The sequence below is a fragment of the Candoia aspera genome, chromosome 8 (genome assembly GCF_035149785.1).
Source record: "Candoia aspera isolate rCanAsp1 chromosome 8, rCanAsp1.hap2, whole genome shotgun sequence".
Classification (NCBI taxonomy): domain Eukaryota; kingdom Metazoa; phylum Chordata; class Lepidosauria; order Squamata; family Boidae; genus Candoia; species Candoia aspera.
In genome coordinates, this window is record NC_086160.1 from 38,322,567 (window position 1) to 38,342,176 (window position 19,610).

Sequence of the window (19,610 nt, forward strand, 5' to 3'; positions counted from 1 at the left end):
TGTATATCCCTTTTAATTATTAAGACATCAGATGGTTCCTTTTGTATGTCCAGTGTAGCATCTTTTTCCATATCATTCTTGTAGCCTGTTTTTAAATCTATTTTCAGATCAGTCTCAATCTTGTCAGATATAACTTGTTCCTCTTTTATAACATCTTTTAAACATAGTCTATCTTACAGGGGCAGACACCCTTAAAATTAACTTCTAAGTCCATTGTTTGGAAATATCCTTCAATATGCCCAGTGTTAAAATATTTTGCTTCATTATCTATTAGTAAGTCAAATTTAAGTGTTCTTCTCATTTAATTGTAATCTTTAATTCCTTCTGGTTCCCTCTAGTTCCAACCTTCAAACTCTCATCCTATTTTTTTTAGAGCATGCAAAACAAAAGCATTTTCCCATGGGAAGGATTCTTATAATTAATTCCAAAATCTTATTTCAAATCCATCTGGATCCTTAGTCTGTTTGTAACTTTCCAAAATCAACGTTCTAATCACCCTTTTGCTGTTTATTCCAAAAAAAAAAAAATCCTTAAATTTGTATTTAAAACTTCTTTCACTAAGGATTGAAGGAAACTCACCCAGTGCTGTAAAATTTGTCAATCCAAAGGTTCCTAATAGCTGAAAAGCAAGTAATAAGCAATTTCTGAAAGTGATTAGAAGAGGAACCCACTGTCCTGTTGAAGGCACCAACTGTGGTTTGAGCAAAAAGATGGCTATTCCTTATCTCCCAGAACTCTAAACTGGCTGGAGACCACTGTCTTGCAGTCTCCTTGCGAGGAACAACTGTATGGAGCACTTGTGGGCGATCTCGTCCTCTCCTTGTCCAGAAGGGAATTATGAAGAGCCAGCCTACTTGCCAGCTCTTCACTCTGCGGCAGTCATTGGCTCCACTTTTAGCAGAGCCATCTTCAGTACACCATTTCTTCCTGGAAGTCCCAAAAGTTAAGGTCATTTGTTGATGCTTTTTCACATCCTTCCATAGTCAGGGGTGAGATGTGAAATAATCAGTGAGTCTATGTAGCTTTAATACTCTGCTTGTGGAGATTCCTGCTCCAAAATGTTTGAACTAAAAAACTGATATACTTTCTGTAGGCAGGAGCTAGAAACCTTTCAGATCTGTCAACTCTTTCATTTGTTTGTTTATTTTTCAGTGTAAATAGCTTTTGTGTTTGTGAAAGTGTGTGAAGAAATAGTACATAAACATCCTAAATAATATAGTTACATTGTAAATCCATAAGTTATCTCCTTAGCATATTAAAATACATTCACTCTATCCTTAAATTTCAGCGGCACAAATAGAATATTCCTGGCACAGTAGCTCATGCATTCTCTTTGTAGTTCATTATTGATTTATTAACCACAAATGATGTTTGGGCAACACTACTATTTGATGATATTGATTTCCTATCCAGTGTATTGGATTGTTATTTGTTCTTAATCATCATCATCATCATAATGAATGCATAGCAAAAGCATCATTACAAAAATATTTCATTTCAAAATAAAACATAAATAAACATTACACTCCAATAAGACTGTTACATTTTAAAATCATTATGAAAAAGGAACATGAATAATTAAAGCACAATGATCTATATTATTAATCATTTTAAATATGCATAAAAAATCACATTAAATAACGTTTCTGTGCAATTAGAGTTCAGTGTATAAGGTAATCAGCAATCAGTTCCTCCAAACTGCCAAGTGCAAAAATTGCAGCCTACAAGAGATGGTCTCCTCAACTCATTCTAATGCCATTTTTAATGGTTTCTACTGCTGTAATTACAGGTGGTGATAGTTGCTTGATCTCTTTCCTTATGTGGTGCCATTTCTACTTTCCATGCTGAGAAAATTCACATTTTCTCGGGGTACTTGCAGTTGGACAACTCTGAATGATGCCAATATTCCGTTTGTTAAGGAAAAAAAATTAATAATGGTAAAACATGGAGTATAAATAAATGGATGAGTTAAGTAACTGCTCAATAAAGTTGGTTGGTTGGTTGGTTGGTTATGTATGTATGTATGTATGTATGTATGTATTTATTTAGCTTCATTTTAACTGCCATACTTCAAGCGGTTAAACTGGTCTCTACACACAGGAAATCATATCCGATTTTAGCATTGCAAAAATCATAACCGTAATGTCATAAGAATAAAACATGGAGGCTATTCTTGAAACTGCATTCATTTTGCCTTTTTAAAGCAATATTGTTAAAATAATGAAATGTAAAAGAAAAAAGTCAACATTGAATAATGATAATATAGTGAAGAAAAAAATATGGTGATTAAATGAACTAAACAAAAACTACACATAAAAAATGAAAATATCCATTAAAATAAGTACACTTTCATATTACATATGCAATTGATTCAGTCATCAAATTTATTATTAAATCTGCATCATATACCAACATGTTTCGTGTTCTTCTATTACAGCACACAGACTTTTCAAAAACAGATAACAAACTCATATCTTGGATCCATTACTTAAAATCAGGACAATGCTTTTCTTTCCAGCTATATAAAATTATCCTCTTTTCTATCTCCCCACCTTGATAAAGTTAAAGTTCCTTGACAGATGACATATTCCATATTTTAGGAATACAATCCAATATCACAGTGAGTTCCTCAAATGCAGTATTTTCTCCCAAGCTTATGTTAAAATATATATCTTAATTTGAATCCAGAACAGAGCAAGTCCAAACTGTATGAATTAAAGAACTTTCAAATTCATTAAAAAAAAGTCTAATGTCCATTTCTTTTTAAACATTGTTTGAGGGATCCAATAGACCCAAAATAACATTTTCTGATGAATTAGCTTCATTTTTAAATCATAAGTAGCATAGTTCACATTTTTAGTACCTGGCCCCATTGATTTGCTGAAACTGGATATTCTAGTTCTTCCTTCCACAGATCTATATATAGGTAATATTAACCTTTACTTCACTTTTTAATGAATAAATAATTTTTAATGAATAGAATTGAATTTTTGGTTTCATTTAAGCACAGATTTCTTAAAGAAGTTAAATTGTGACTATTGTACCTCAGAGGCTGCTAAAGAAATCCAGGTCATACTGTTTACTTAATACACGTTTCATGTGCCAAGCATATACTGAAGCCAAGTAGAATTCAAGAGATAATCCCTCAAAATCTTTAAAACAATAGCTACAAACTGTTTTAACTATTAATCCATTGTTTAGCACAGACATTCCTTTAAAACATTTTCCCTGTTATTTTTAGATTTTACGAAGTCAGTTTTTCATAAATTTTGTATTCCAACATAAATGTACACATGGACCACTTGCATTTTGCTTTCAATGTGGTTATACCTACAATAATAGGTATATGGAAAGCCATCTCTTAAAGTTGTTATCTCTCTCTCTCTCTCTCTCTGTATCTATCTATCTATCTATCTATCTATCTATCTATCTATCTATCTCCTTACAAGGACATTAAAAGATCATACTAAAGGCTATCTAGATTGTGGTTCATAAACTGGTGCTACCTAGATGGTTGGATTTTACATCCTATAGCATGTCCTGGAAAAGCACCAGAATAGGGCAGGGCTATGTTAAACCAAAATCCGATGCTGTTAAATCAGATACTCTCATATGAAGGTATAGCACTGGGTTACATTGTCTTGGGACACTGAAGTTATATTGAAGTTATTATTGAAAGTCCTAACTACCAACTTAATAGACTGCTAGACTTAGCCTCCATGGCTATGCCTACTTCTCTTTTGAAAAACATCACCATCTAAATATCATGTGAAAGATTGTTCCTTCTGATCTCTCCTGACTAACCCATCTGACTGAATGATTCCAAGTTTTCATACTACAGGTAGTCCCTGGTGAATGACCATTCGTTCAGCGACCTTTTGAAGTTATGACAGTGCTGAATGAGGGAGACTTACAGGTCCTTGTAGTTGCAGCCGTTGCAGCATACCCATGATCATGTGATCGCGATTTGGTCACTTGGCAACCAGCTCGCAATTATGACAGACGCAGCATCCCACAGTCACATGATCACCATTTGTGACCTTCACTGCCAGCGTCTGACAAGCAAAATCAATGGGATAGCCAGCAGGAGGTCTCAAATGACGATCATGTGACTGTGGCATGCTGCGACTACACAAGATTTGCCTAACGATGGCAACTGGGACTGCTGCAACTGCCGAGGTACTGTAAGTTGGCATAGTCACGTGACATTGTGCTTTACCGCCGCATCATTTAGTGACGGAGTTGCCGGTCCCAATTACTATTGCTTAAGTGAGGACTACCTGTATGTGGAGAATAATTTATCTTTATCTGCTTTCTCTTTGCACTATGCATGAATCTATCAGGTTTCCAAATCAATCAATGCTAAACTCTCCATTATTCTGGCTATCTTTGATAATGTCCTCTCTTTTTTCCCCACCATTTTATTTCTCTTGGCAGTTTAAAGAGAGACAAAATGAGTTAAGAGAGCACTACTAAAGCCTGAAAAAACAACATCTTGGGAATATGTACTGTGCATTTCTAATGTATTATTTTTAAAAATAGCAATCTGCTTCAACATGGTACCTTCTAGTATGACCCACAACTCCCTTATTCTCAGTCAACCAGAAGTGTTATCTAGACCAATGTTTCTCAATGTTGGCAACTTCAAGATGTGTGGACTTCAACTCCCAGAATTCCGTAGCCAGCATGCAACAGAGAAGCATCTCTACATTCCCTTTTTAAGAGAAGCAGCTGTTAACTTGAAGTGGTTCATAAATGGAAGGGAGAAAAATGCTTCAGGAGGGTGGGTCCCCATTCTTGCCCCTCCCCTCAGGAGCCCCGCCTCTTTTCCCCCTCTCTATCTTCTAATCAAGTTCATTTCAGAAATTGAGAGAGATTCAGAAATAATGGTCTTCTTACACAGACTGGCACACACCATTAATATCCTTGGATTTGCTAGAACTTAAGGCTCGAATTCCTCCGAATATCTAAAGGCAGCCCTTATAAACTTTGCAAGCAAGACGCGTCTCACTTTCCTCCAGCCGGCACGTGTATAGACACGGGAAGGGAGGAGGATGGTTGAAAAAGAAACAAAAACCTGTTGGGCGTCGCTGGAGTGGAGCAAAGGTGGAGGGAAGAAGCGCCCAGACAGCAGTTACGAACAGCAAAGGCCGCGGACAGCCCTACTCGTTTCTCTATTAGCGGCAGCGTTTACCCCCGCGCGGTACGAGGGCGTCGACTTTGTCCGCTCGCTAGTCTGGCTGGCTCCCGGGCATCCCTCCCTTCTCCATCTGTGCGCTAAAGCAAACCCGAGCCGCTCACCCAGAGCCAGATACCGCACGGGAAAGCCGGTCGCAGGCAGTCCGCGCGGCTCTCGACTCTCACCCTTCCCTTTCGTGCCAGAGGGGCGGGAGGAAGGAGGCGGAGAGGCGATCTCGTTGGCTCTGAGCGTCCGCCGCTCGCTGCGAGACACGCCTGCGGAGAGGGCGCCTGGATCCCCTTCCCTCTCGCCCTCCTCCTCCTCCATCTCCTCCTCCACCCCCGCTCTTTCCAGCAGCTCCGCAAACCAGGAACCAGCTCCAGCGGCAGCCCGGTGTGGGAGTGGGAGCGTGTGAGAAAAATACTGGGAAGCAGGGAGGAGAGTGAGGAAAAAACAGCAGCGGGAGAAGGAAGGTGAAGAAGAAAGGACACACGCGCAGTCTGGGCTGCTCAGAAGAGACGCCAGGGGAGGGGAAAGAAAGTTTACACCCTCTGAAGCTGCGCGCTCTCTCTCCCACCCACCTCTTCCCGCGGCGGCAGTGGCGCTGCAGGCGCAGACGGGAGTTTTACCTGGAATGACATAAGTTGGTTGATTTCCGCCCTCTTTTTTTTTTTCAAATACGAATTTTAAACCTCGGTTGGGTCCAACGCTCGATCCTCTCTCCCCGACGCCTCCCAGCCGCGGTCGGCGATGTGACAGCCGGGGACAACCCTCCAGCCGGTCCTCCTTGCGGAGAGCTGTCACCAAGGAGGTTCAACCAAGTGGACTTCTACGCTTCCAGTTGAACGGAAAAAAGGATTGCTTTTTCATTTTTTAGCCGCCGCCTCGGGGTCCGTTGCAAGATCTTTCCAGGGCTTGCCCGTCTCCCTCAGGATTTAACCCCAGATTTCCTCCGAATTCACCTTATTCGTCGCTACTCTTTCCTAATCGGCCGCTTTCTAGAGCGGACCCGGAGGGACTTGCTCCTCCGGCCATCGCGCGTCGAAACGGAGGTAGAAAAATGAAGGTGAGTCCAGGAAAACCCCCAAACGCCACAGCACCTCTTTGATCAGAGTCCCAAGGCAGACAGGTGGAGAGAGAGAGTGACCGAGGGAGCGTTTTCCTGGAGAGGAATTAAAATGTATTCCATGGAGAATAAAAGAAGGATTAATAGGTGGCACTGGTCATACGAAGTACCTCTGTGAGCCAAAATATGCAGAAGAGGCTCTTCCAGGTCATTGCCAGTCCTCTGAATATCCAATTTAAAACTTATCGGGCGGGGAGGGGAAATAGACAGAGAAAGGAATCGCTAGAGCATTTCGGCCTTTGGGGGCACGGGAGCTAAACTAGCTAATTCTTCAGCTGATCTTGGCTCCAAAAACGCGGATCGATATGTATCAGAAGGCTGAAAACATTAAGGACAAGTGACATCTCAAATAGTCAATCTATATTTTCGAGTAGCTGGATCCCCCTTTTGCAAGAAAACAGCCTGGGAGGGGGCGGTTTTTTTTTTAATGTGCTAAGCACATTTTGCCTTTTGAAAGTGTTCTTTTGGAGTGATTTCTATCTCGCGTGCCATTGGTGGACTTCTGCATCTTGGCTTGCTTCAAATTTCATTAAACTTTATTCCTCTAGGCTATTGCTTTTTGGGTGGGTGGGGGGAAGCTGGGTGTTATATCGAGAGAAACGGGATCGAGAAGGGTGTGTACGCAAACGGAGGGGAGGGGGAAAGAGCTGTCTCCTGGCGGAAGGAGGGGGAATGTTAACACCGCTGCCGTTTGGGTGGTGTCAGAAATTTGGGGGTGTGTGGAGTTGAGATAGTTTTCCATGAAGCCCGAAAACATGCGGCATTTCTGCCCGTCCAATAAAAGGAGGGAGAGAATGTCATTGTCTTCCTAAAATATATTTAGAAACTCTGGCCACAAAGATGGAGCATGTGATGAAATGTTTCCCAGACCTGCTAAAGGGCTAGAGTTTGGGAGTCAATTTTATGGCCCTGGTTTATCAGTCCGTGCAACTTAAAAAAAAAAAATAATCCCAAGAAGCAGTTGGCAAAGAATCTATTAGACGCAAGAAAATCCATTCTGAGAACCAGAGGGCAAGTCCTTGAGCCTCTTAATAGGTTTCTGTTTGCTTTTTTTGGGGGGGGGGGGGAGAAGCTGCTTATTGCGCTGACAAGATGGATTTCCTCCCTTGTTTAAACGTGGCAATTTTTCACTACATGAGATGAAAGCTTGACTGTCCTTGCTTTCGCGAGTAGGGTTGAGGGCAGATGGGAAGGGGTTCCCCAAGCGCTTACCTTGATACAGGTGGAGAGTCTGTTAGGGCCGGGCAAGGGCGACTTGGGAAGCCAGCCCCCCAGTTCAGATCTTAGCTTGTTTTTTAAAAGGTGGCGGGGGAGGTGGTTGGAGGGATGCAATTTGGGAAGGACTCGCAACTTGAAGGCGTGGGGTCTAGTTGTAACTCTCGTTCAGAGGCCGGACTGAGCGGGTTTTCCTTTCAGAAGCTGCCTCTATCCTTCTGCTGTTGTTCTTATGAAAGTTGTTAGTCGTATGCGTTGGTGAAATGTTTCAAAGATTAATTCCTAAATCTCACTTTTCCTGGCATTGATAAGAGGGAGGGGGAGGGAACTTACAGCTTCCCCCGTGGAAACGACGCTAGCCGTTCTGCTACATAGGCTCTACAGCTTTAAGAAGAGATACATTTTCTAGCTTGTGTCGCAGCAACTTTGTATCAGTCATGTCGCCTGCCGGGTGACTGACAAAAGGGCTTGTCCAATGGAAGTTCTCTACAGACTCCAGTATCGTGGCTCCGCTCTCCTCGTCGACCAATAGAGGAGAAGGAGAGGAGGAACCTCATCCTGAACTTTATCTGAGCATGTGACATGTTTTTAAAAGGACTTGGCACCTTAGCGACTCCCCCCCCCCCCACCGCCTTTCCCTCTGCCGTGCACGGTGTCGGTGGACCAGGCAAATTTGGAATTAAGAGCCCGTTATGAAGAAGAAATTCGTCCTCGTTCCTTTTTCAGTTCCAAGCTTTGGTATTTTTGATCGTGGATGTGGACTTGGGTGGATGACACTTGGAGGAGAGGTGAGGGATAGGACAGGTATTACAAGTGTGATTGGGAAATTCTGACTGTTCAAATTGTATTAAGGGGTGATCTACAAGACAAGCAAATCATCTCCAGGTTAAGGAGCTGGAAATTAGGAGAGGATGGGGTGAGATGTTTATACCTGTCTCAGAAGACGGTAAATTTTTGCATCAGGGGTTCTTCCAGTCTAATTTTAACTCTCGACGGTTGTCCTGCAGATTCCCTACTATGAGATCCTCAGGAGAAAAAGTATTTCACCTAATGCCCCGTTTTAATAGAATAGGAATTTTTAAAATATGAGTTTGGAAAGACAGAATGTGTTAGATGACAGTCTAAACACCCAGAACTTGAAGGAAGAAACTACTGGTTTTAGGATGCTTTGTCTGGGTGGGAAGCTGGCAAGCTCCACTGGATGGGACTCCTGGCTTCTTTAGGAAGTAGGTTATGTTGGGGACTTCAGGGTGGGTTTTCTGCTATGTTATTGTCATTATTTACTTAAATTTATTGGCTGCCCAACTCCAGTGGACTCTGGGCAGCATGAATGTTGAAATGTTAAAGGGTAGTGGGAACTGACTTAGCAGTCCAGCCTGAGGTGCAAAATAAAGACTAGCATATATTTCAGGAATTAGTAAAGGTTTCGTGCACTCCCACACAGAATAGGTTCTTTTATCGCTGTATGCACATTTTCTAAAGTTCAAAATGAAACCTGAATAGCTCTACCCATAGTTTTCCTTGATTTCAGTTCAAGTAAACAGGGAATATTCTGAAAACTTTGAATGTAGAATTCATTTCAAATGAATTTGTGTGCAGGAAGATATTCTTAAACATTTTTTTGCAAATTTATTAGATGAATACCCTGCCTTTCTTTCAAGATGCAAAGGCAGCATGCATAGCACTTTTTAAAATTCTAAATTGGTAGGCTTAATAAGATGGCTTGGTATTTTGAACCTTAGTTTAGGAATTGAATTTGCGTTATTATACCATACTGGAAGATAGCATTCAAGTTCTGTTTACAAATGCATCCATATGTGAGCCAGGTGATGTTATAGGATATTGTTTCATATAATTATGCAATGTATGGATTGGTCAAAATAAAGAGGCAGTGATTGAGTTGTCTGAACTGTGTTTTAGTGCTTGCAGATTAGGCCAAATGGAAGTGTTGTTTCAGTTTTGCTCATTTATGTTGTAAAACAGAAATCTAATGACTCAATGGGATAATCAGAAATGTACCTAAATTTTCTCTCTTGGAAACTCCAAATTAACTCATGTTTGTGTGATCTGCCTAGTACCCTAGCATCAACCCTACCAGGTGAATTACAGATAGGTCACCTCTGTTATTCATTGAGCTCAAGATGCTACATTGTGGATGGAAAACTAATGTGGTGAGTTAGTATGCTGGGACTTGAGTTTTTGGGAAAGTAATTATAAGACAACAAAGAATTGCTTTGGTATGGCTAGTAATGAAAATTAAATGGAAGACCTTGTTTCAAGTTACTTTCAGCCTGTTGGTAAGCATGTTGTAAGGTAGTACTTGATAATATAACTTAGGTTGTCCTAAACTTTGTGGGACAGGGTTAAAATGTTTTGATTGCTGATGCCACTGTTAAAAGGTAGGCTTCTGTGTTCTCTATCATTGGGAGCTTCCAAATCAATATTTTAGAGCATATTACAGATAAACCAAATTACTTTTTGGTTTAAATTAAGATATTTGTATTATAGTTACAGGACACCAGATAAAAGTCTGCATGCAAATTCATGACTCTGAAATTCCAGATACTATGAGTTTTTGTTCCAAATCACGAGGCCTGCTAATGCTTTAGTTTTGTCTGGGTTAAAAAACAACAACAACACAGAAACAGACATTAATGCCTTTGCCTGACCAAACTACAATTAGCAGTATCAAGGGCACAGAGAGATAAATAGACTAAAAATATTAAGGTTCAACTGAAGAATATTAACCTCCAGTCAACCATTAACCAATATCATAACCAGATGCTCAATTTTATATGCATTGCATTGAGGTACACAGCTGATACTTTTGAGTGAATTGTTCCCTTATTAAGAAATTATCTGTTCTCCTTATGAAAAGTCAGTCCTCATTTTTGTAAGTCAGATATTTGAAATGTTTCATTAGGTTAATTGTTAACTCATTTTTTCTAATATCCTGTGTAAATTTTTTGTTTAACTCCAGAAGTTGAATGATGTCATGCAAATTTGGTAGAGATATATGCCATGGTTTTCTACAAGTGGCTTAATGTGAGTCAATAAATTTGTTATTAGTAATATATGAACATAAAGTTTTACATGCTTTGCCATCACTGGGTTTTGTAAGGTTACAGAAATATCTTTCTTGTTTACCATTTTTTAAAATATTTATAATAGCATAAAGGTGTCTTTATTTGGAGAAGATAGAATGGCATATTTGTCAGATTGGGGCAATCATATGACTATTTTATGTCCGATTTTTTCAATGTGTATGTATTCAAGTGAATAATTTCTATTCACATAAATAAGATTGATATTAAAGGGAAAAATTGAATTAAATAATGAAAGAGCAGGTGATCGACAGTATGTCAAAGACAACTAAAGAGAAAACAAATTAATGCTTGCATGAGAAGGTGTGAATTTGGCAAAATGAAAAGTTCATAGAACACGTAAGTGCCATTTATCCAAATAATATAAAAGTAACCAGTTCACTTGAACTACATACCTTTTGGATAACTATGTCAGTGATTTCTTATTAATAAGTCAGGTAAATTTATTATTATTAGAATATTACAAAAGAGGAACCGTTAATTCTTTTTCAGTTTTAATACTTTAATTCTGTTGTACAACAGTGATAGATATATCCATATGGGTATTTTTTGCTGTTCAGTTGGAATATGATGTACTCAGCTTTGATCTGCAGTCCAATAGAAGTAAAGTCCACTCAATGAATATAATTTATTTCTGGTTTTTGTAATATAGAATGATTCCTTAATTATGTGAAGAATAGAGAATAGGCTCTTATAAACTTACTTTTTGCACTTTACTAACATTACTTGTTGTGAAAGGGAGTAGCATGATGGGTATATGTGTGGTCATCTTCCCAATCTTGTACCTTTCCATATTGTTGGATATGACTTCCATATTTTCCTAATTGTTTTGAAAAACAATAATAATAAGCCTCAATCAACCCAAGAGGAATTATTGCTGGAATATGCATAGGAATATGCCACATAGATACAAACAAGTACATTTACCCCATAAGAATTCTTACTAAATATTGTGGTACTTAATTCTAAATAACCATGGATTGGTTTGGGCTGATGAAATATTATCCTGATTATTGCAACTTCTATTGCAATAAATTATATTGTTGTGTGTGTGTGTATATATGTATATATTTGTAAATTATTACAAATACTATCCTGATTATTATGACTTCCATTACAACCTCTTAAAGCTCACCAAAAATTTAAATATCAGCTGGGCTAAAAATATTTTTAAAAATTAGCGATTGATAAACAGCAGAAGCTCAATTTAGTTTTGGGGCATTATACACACATTTGGCAATGGTAATCAGTCTATAGGCAGCAAGGAGTCATTTCCCCAAATACGTTGTCCATGTGATGTAATGTATATAGAGTGCATGGCTGATAACAGTCAATTTGTATTGTGCTTTAATTGTCAGCGGTTGGAAAGTAAACTCTATGAATGTGTGCTCCGTTTAAACCAGATTTAAGGCTCAAGTGTATTAAAAAAAGTTCTGTAAATCTGTATCGTGCTATATTTTCAAATCTTGCTTTTCCAAATCTCTGTGCCAGTGTTGCAGCTATCCCTAATGGCTCTCCAATCCTTGACCCATGTTGTTCCTTAGTTAAAGAAATTTGCGGCAAAGCTGATGTTTATTGATGATCAAATCTCTTTGACCTACAGAAGGCATTATCTTCTCAAGTGAATATGGTTCAATAATTTGCGTGGACTTTCTTAAGACCATTGATAGCTCTCAAATGCAAATGCACATACAAGCGTACCGCCTTAGATATGGAAGGCCATGAATTTGAATACACAGGGGTAATTGTCTTGCCCCACTGCCTGCTGAGTTTACCCAGTTTGTTAGATGGCTACATAGATGTTTAGGTAAGTATTCAGGATCCTTCACAAAGCAAACCTTTGTCGGTATACACCGAGAGTCACGCTGGTAGAAGTGTTAAAGCAGCAGTTCTTAAACTGGGAGTAATTTGGGCATATCCTGGGGGTAATGGGACATTTTGTAATTGCTTGTTTGTGATTCGAGGATCCAGTCTGGGGCTGCTGCTGCTGAGACACTTGTGTAAAACAACAGAGTTCTTTTGTTGTTGTGGGAGTAATAATGTATTTCGAGGCTGGGAAAAGGTAACTGGGTTAACAGTAAAGGATTTCACTATACGGTGTGTGACTGTTTTAATGCTATAACATTATTATATTCAAATTATTTGCATATCTATATTAAAACACTAAACTCAAAAAATGTCTCATTGACATGTAAGGTAAGTTCAGTGTTATATTCTTAAGGGAGCAATGTAGCACTCTTTTAGTTAGTGGTGCCATTTTCTGCCATTTTTATAGAAGTGATTGTTTTTTCCATTCATCTTGGGGGTATATATTTCTATGGGAGTTAAGGTGTAACTTTAACCACAGCTAATTTTTAAAACAACATTAAATAGACTCTTTAGCATGGGCTGTATTCAAAGAAGCATGTGTTTAAATAACAACGCTTAAACTAAATTAATAAATCATATTTACCATACACACACAAACACAAACACACACAGTATATATGGTAAATACTGTGTGTATGTGTGTGTATGTATATGTATATGTGTGTGTGTGTGTATGTATGTATGTATGTGTATGTGTATATATATATATATATGTATGTATGTATGTATGTATATATGTATATAAAGTATGATTCCAAAACACATTTCTCCAGCATACAGTGCAGTGTTTCCTTGGTGGATGTAGAAAGAACTGTCTGTTTCAAATGATATAGCATATGTTTTACATGTTTAAGGTAAGAAGTTGAGTCCTTGGAAATTCAAGCAAATGTTCAACAAAATTTTGTAGAGTTGTATTTCTTTATAGGACATTCTGGGCTATCCAGCATTGGGGTTAATCATATATCTATGTAAAATAGTCAACATTTGTTCAACCAAAATAATAAAGTTATAAATCTTCTTTAATACAAGTGTTTCATTTATATGATTATAAATATAGTTTTGCGCTGTATATAAAGTAATAATTTTCTCTTTAGGGCTCTAAATAAGAGGCATGTTATATTTATTATGTAGATTATTAAGCAATATCAACATTGCCAAATATCATATATACTTTCAAGAGTGAAATAATTTACTTGCAGCATATTTTGGATTCATACATTTACTTAGTACATTTTCTGCAGTAAAGGTACCATGCCCCTTGTTTATTTACCACAATATCGTTAATACAAATGACTATATTCTGTTGTTAAGAAATCATGGAAAATGTAGGGCATCATTTGCATTGGAGGTCTTTGTTTTAAGGTTCTTAAGATGCAGCCACAATAGATAATACAAATTGGGGTGGATTTGGGAGGAGAGAGAAACTTGCTATGTGGGAAATATTAAAATGTAATACTCATTAGCAATATACATTTTAAGACAACTAAGTCACATACTTCACTAAAAGAAGCCCCAAACGTAAGAATAAAAATGAAATGTACTCTGAGGTTGTTTTATTCACCGTCTGTAGCACAGAAAATGAAATAATTGTACAAAAGTTACATTTTTTGGCTTATAACTTTTTAAAAAAGTCCCTAGGATAGATAGGTTACAAACGAATGAATTATTCATTTTTTAATTATTAGCCATTAAAGTAGAGCATGAACAGTTCAATCACATGTTCTTTTATTTGAAATGATTTTTCAGTATGTACAGTAAATATGTCTAGGAGTGCAGTCACAGTCCTTTAATATGTGAGAGTAGTGACTCTTCTGTTAGTTTTGACATATGCATATATATTTATATATAAATTTGCTGTTTTCTTTTGCTAGATATGGAGACCAAAGGCTATCGCAGCTATTCAGAAAGCCTAGATATGGAGAAACGCTGGAGTCAAGGTTCGCAGTCTATGGACTACACTCCTGCAGGAGCAGAAGAGCAGTCCGAAGAGAGTAGTAACTATATGGAGATCATAAATGTGAGCTGTGTTTCTGGTGCTTTTCCAAATGCCAGTTCTCAAGGAAGCAACAAAGAAAAACCTGAGCTAATTTCTTGTCTTCAGCCAGATCATAGTCAGCCTGGTATTTTAACCTCTGACATAAAAACTGAGTTAGACTCCAAGGAACTTTCTGCAACGGTAGCTGAATCAATGGGTTTATACATGGATTCTGTAAGAGATGCTGACTTTACCTATGATCAGCAAAGTCAACAAGGAAGCTTAACTTCTGGAAAGATATATCAAAATGTTGAACAACTAGTAAAACTGTATAAGGACAATGGCCATCATACCTCTCCCTTGAACACCCCAAGTAGGTCCTTGAGACCTTTAATATCAGACTGTTCAAGCTCTGTGAATGGTGGCATTGTGCCATCTATCATCAAAAGTCCTAGAGTGTGTCAAGAGAAGAATCCTTCTGATTGTAGTCCTCAAAGCATGACTCCTTCAGTATGCAGCCCTCCTGGAATTAGTTCTGTATCCTCAACTACTCCTACTAACTTTGCAAATTTCACCGTAAATAGTCCAGTAAACCAGGGAACACCTTTGCCATGCTCACCCAACATTGAAAACCGAGGTTCAATGTTGCACAGTCCTCCACATACTAGCAATGTGGGATCTCCTCTTTCTAGTCCTATAAGTAGCATGAAATCACCTATTTCAAGTCCTCCTAGTCACTGTAGTGTGAAATCTCCAGTTTCAAGCCCGAATAACATTACAATGAGATCTTCAGTATCCAGTCCTGCAAATATGAACTCAAGGTGCTCTATTGCCAGCCCTTCCAATGCCAACAATAGATCCACTCTTTCTAGTCCTGCAGTAAGCACTGTGGGGTCTTCAATGTGTAGTCCTGTAAATGGTGCAGTAACCTTTCCTGCAACTAGTAAAGCGGTTGGACCTGGTGCAGCTCAAGACATGGTTCCTAGTCCAGATTCAAAAGAGAATAAAGGTGCTTCAGAAATTCTATTTCCTAAAATAGAGGAAATAGAAAATGCCATCCCTACCAGTGAAGTAGCTAATCAGATGAATATTGCTCAGTTTATAAAACCTGAACCAGAAGGGATATTTAGTAGCTCATGTCTTGGAGAAAATAACAAAATCAATTCCGATTCCCCATTTTCAGTATCAATAAAGCAAGAATCAGCTAAACATTCTTGTTCTGGTGCTTCTTTTAAAGGGAATCACACTGAAAATCCCTTTCCATTTATGGATGGATCATATTTTTCTTTCATGGATGATAAAGACTACTACTCTCTTTCTGGGATTTTAGGACCACCTGTTTCATCATTTGATGGCACATGTGAAGCTAGTGGGTTTCCAAATTCAGGTCTGTCTATAGGAATTAAACAGGAGCCTGAGGAGAACAACTATTATCAAGAGAGTACTCTACCATCTTCTGCCATTGTTGGGGTGAATTCTGGTGGACAATCATTTCACTATAGGATTGGCGCTCAAGGCAGAATAGCTTTATCACGGCCAGTTGGTAGAGAGGCGCCTTTTCAGCATATGAGCTCATTTCCTCTAGTGGAGTCATGGAAATCACATTCTGAATTGTCTGGAAGAAGAAATGATGGGTATCCAGTTCTAGAATACATTCCAGAAAACATGTCAAGGTAAGTTTGATTCATTACTGAGTACCTACGGAGGAAAAAAACACCTGCTGTAAGGTGGTGGTGGTTGTTTTTACACTACTATTCTTCAGAACTGATTATTGAGACCCATAATACAACATGTATTATTAAAATATTGGTCAGTTTACCCTATAAACATGCTGTAGTTTATTGCTGGATGTTATATATAACATAATGATTTCCAAGCTTTTCCTTTGTTTGTTTATTCATTTAAAATATGTGTATGCTGCCTATCTTATAAGACTTTAGGCTGCTTATAAAGAAAGCAGGTTTTCTGGTTATGTAGATAACCATATTGTACCTGAACATGTTTGTGGTCCCTCATTATGCCAAGGTTGACAAAACAACATCTACAAGCCCCACTGCACACAGGAAGCTTCTCACCCTAATAGAGTTTCTAAAAATAGATTTGAAATATTTTAATGGTATTAAAAATGTTTGAAATATTATGAGAGCACCAGATCTCTCAAGATTTCAGTAACCTTGCCTGAAACATGACCATTTTTGTTACATTTGTGAGAGTATGAGTATGTACTGTATGTATGTGTATGTGTGTGTGTGTGTGTACTGTATATACACACAGACACACACACATACATATACAGTATATATATATTTTCTAAAATCTCATTTTAGCACCTATACCATTAAGAAAATTGTATTATCTCTCCCTACTAACACCCATATCCACACTCAATAAGTGGTTGGTTGGCAAAACATAGTCTGGACCAATGGATGTTGAATATTGACACTGGAAAGGAAATTCACTGAATTATCCAAGCAGTGCTATTAGATAAACCATGGTGAAAGGTGAAAGGTCCCCTGTGCAAGCGCCGAGTCATGTCTGACCCTCTGGGACGCCGCTTTTGTGACGTTTTCTTGGCAGACTATAGTGGGGTGCTTTGCCATTGCCTTTCCCAGTCATCACCTTCCCCAGCAAGCCGGGTACTCATTTTACCAACCTCGGAAGGATGGAAGGCTGAGTCGACCTGAGCCGCCTACCCGAGAGAGAATCCAGTTTCTGCTGGGATTGAACCTGGGTTGTGGGGAGAGTTTCAGTTGCAATACTGCCACCTACCACTCTGCGCCACACGAGGAAGATAGATAAACCATGCATGATTTTAAAAAATCAATAATTGTTTTTATAAATGTTTACTGATTGTTCTGCATAAGATTTCCCTGGCTAAATTTAAAAATGAGTTACAAAACTTTCAGCAACATTATTTCCTTGTTTTTACTACAAGGATTGTTATTAACTGTAGGCATTTTTAAATGCCTTCTGCAAATAAAAAGGTAGCAAAGATTAATAGCTTTAATTAAGGGCTGTAGTATAGAGCAGTTTTGCCCATTCACAACGCTGTGTGATTATTGTTTTCATAAGAAAAGAATAAGTCTACATAGGAGGCCAGAACCATAACTTGGTTTAATTAAGGCTTGCTCTGGTAAATTCTGTGAAACCTTTCTACAGTCATAATAGTGGTACAGAGAGAATTTACCTTTTGTATTATACTACAGGAGTGACCACTAAGATACTTATTTTGAAGTATTTCCCATTTCCATTGACATGACAGCAAAGATCTTTCCCTTGTACTGCTGTTCCTGGCTTTTTCCTTATTCTCCAGGTGTTGCTACTCTTTTCTATTGCCTTGTTAGATTTTTTTTCCAGTTTTCATTAATATATTTCTCGTTAGTGCCTTTTTTATCCTATGTCCATTGACATGTGACACATCAGTACATACAATTGAATATGTATGCCATACTTAAAATGAAAAGACAGTCTGAAATGGTAAAGAAGAACAGCATGTTCAGTCTCGGACGAAGTTTTCCATTGCCAGTGATGCCTGCCAATTGCCAAGTAGTTTCTTCACTCAGTGAGATTCCATATATTCCATGAGCTTTCTGGTCAGTTTTATGAGAGAGAGTGATCTAAAATGTAAAGGGGGAAAGGATGAAGTACACCTTTCCGCAGTGGTAATTTCTGCCTAAAACTCCTCCTTCCCAAATCAACTTTTCACTGACGAACAAACAAACAATGGCACCTGTCTTAGCTACCTAATTTGAATACCGTGTGTAATTGGGCTATTATAGATAATTAATTATAGCGTTATTTTCTTTAAGTTATTCTTCAATAGCATTGTAATGCCAATAATTTTCAAACCCACTTTTAGATTTCAAGGTTTTTTTTAAAAACTATCGCATCTGTTATTGTTGTGTCTTTCTACCCCTCGGTTGAAGAGTGCTCGTTTTTTGGAACCTGCTTTTACAAATTAAAAAAACAGTTCCTATTACAGCTCTCAATATTGCACTCAATAATATAAATCTATAGAGAGAGACAGACAGAATTCTCAGAATTGTGGAATATCTTTTGATTCCTTTTTTCTTCTCCAAATATCTAATTTTGTCATTATTTCACCTTATTAAAGCTCTTTGAGTTCTGTTCTTGTATTTCTGCCTCTACTAACATTTTAACCTTTTATCTTTGAAAAATTTCGCAAAACTGAAATATTGTTATTTTAAAAAGATCCTTTCTTCTATATGATTTTTACTATAATATGTGTTTTGCATATTTTATTATTGTTATATTTTATTATTATACATATTAATTATTTTTTCACTCATCTATTTATAATGAAAACTATACCACTGGATCATTTTACTATTAAATTATAGTATGCTGGTGTAAATAGATCTTCCATCTCTTTCATAACGTAAAAAACTTAAATGTGAGGGCTCTTCAAGTGACAAACCCGGTTGTATTCCTAGGTTAATCTCTTCATAGGGTGGATGAGGCATGCTATGTCTTCTCTGAGGAGGGCATTCTTATTAATACAATCACTGGGTTTCTTTAATGCATTTCAGAGATTTCTGTCAACTAGTGGTTCTATCAAGTTGTTTCCCAGTGCATTTGCACGAATGTCTGAAAGGAATTATAGTTAGGATGTCTCTACTTACTATTATATAGCAGAGCAAAATGAACCTTTTCTATATTCTGTCTGTGGCATGATATAACATTGTTTGAAAATATTGTCCAAAAGATACCTGCTTATTTCTGTTCATTGTGGTAGTTTGTGATTGGATTGTGCAGAGTATTTGGATTAAATTATTTTTGTTAGAATGGGATTATATGGACTGGATTTTTGGTACAATAATGTATGGTATACAGGTAGTCCTCATTTAGTGACTGCCTTGTTTAGCGACCAAAGTTATGACAGTGATGAAAAAGTAATTTTACAACCAATCCTTGAGTTTATGACCTTTGCAGGTCTGTTAAACAAAAGAACGCTGAAGAAAGCACAGTCACAGTTTCACTTAGCAACCACTTTGCTTAACAACTGAGTTGCTAGTTGCAATTGTGGTCACTAAATCACTGCATGCTGATACATTACTGATACATTATTTTGGATACTGATACATTATTTTGGATTTAACTTTGTTACTTGATTATATTTTA

General features: G+C 37.9%; 1 protein-coding gene across 3 annotated transcripts in view; it reads left to right on the forward strand.

The window, feature by feature from the left end:
- Nucleotides 1–5,779: 5,779 nt before the first annotated feature.
- The window catches only part of NR3C2 (nuclear receptor subfamily 3 group C member 2), a 172,709-nt gene continuing 158,878 nt past the window's right edge, over nt 5,780–19,610 (forward strand). For 2 of the 3 annotated variants that reach the window (XM_063310297.1, XM_063310298.1), the window contains exons 1-2: nt 8,155–8,308; nt 14,365–16,141. In XM_063310297.1, coding sequence (XP_063166367.1) covers nt 8,275–8,308; nt 14,365–16,141 — 1,811 coding nt within the window. In that variant the 5' untranslated portion in view covers nt 8,155–8,274. Of the gene's footprint in view, nt 6,246–8,154; nt 8,309–14,364; nt 16,142–19,610 lie in introns of those variants that run through there. The other variant, XM_063310299.1, reaches the window with a different exon arrangement.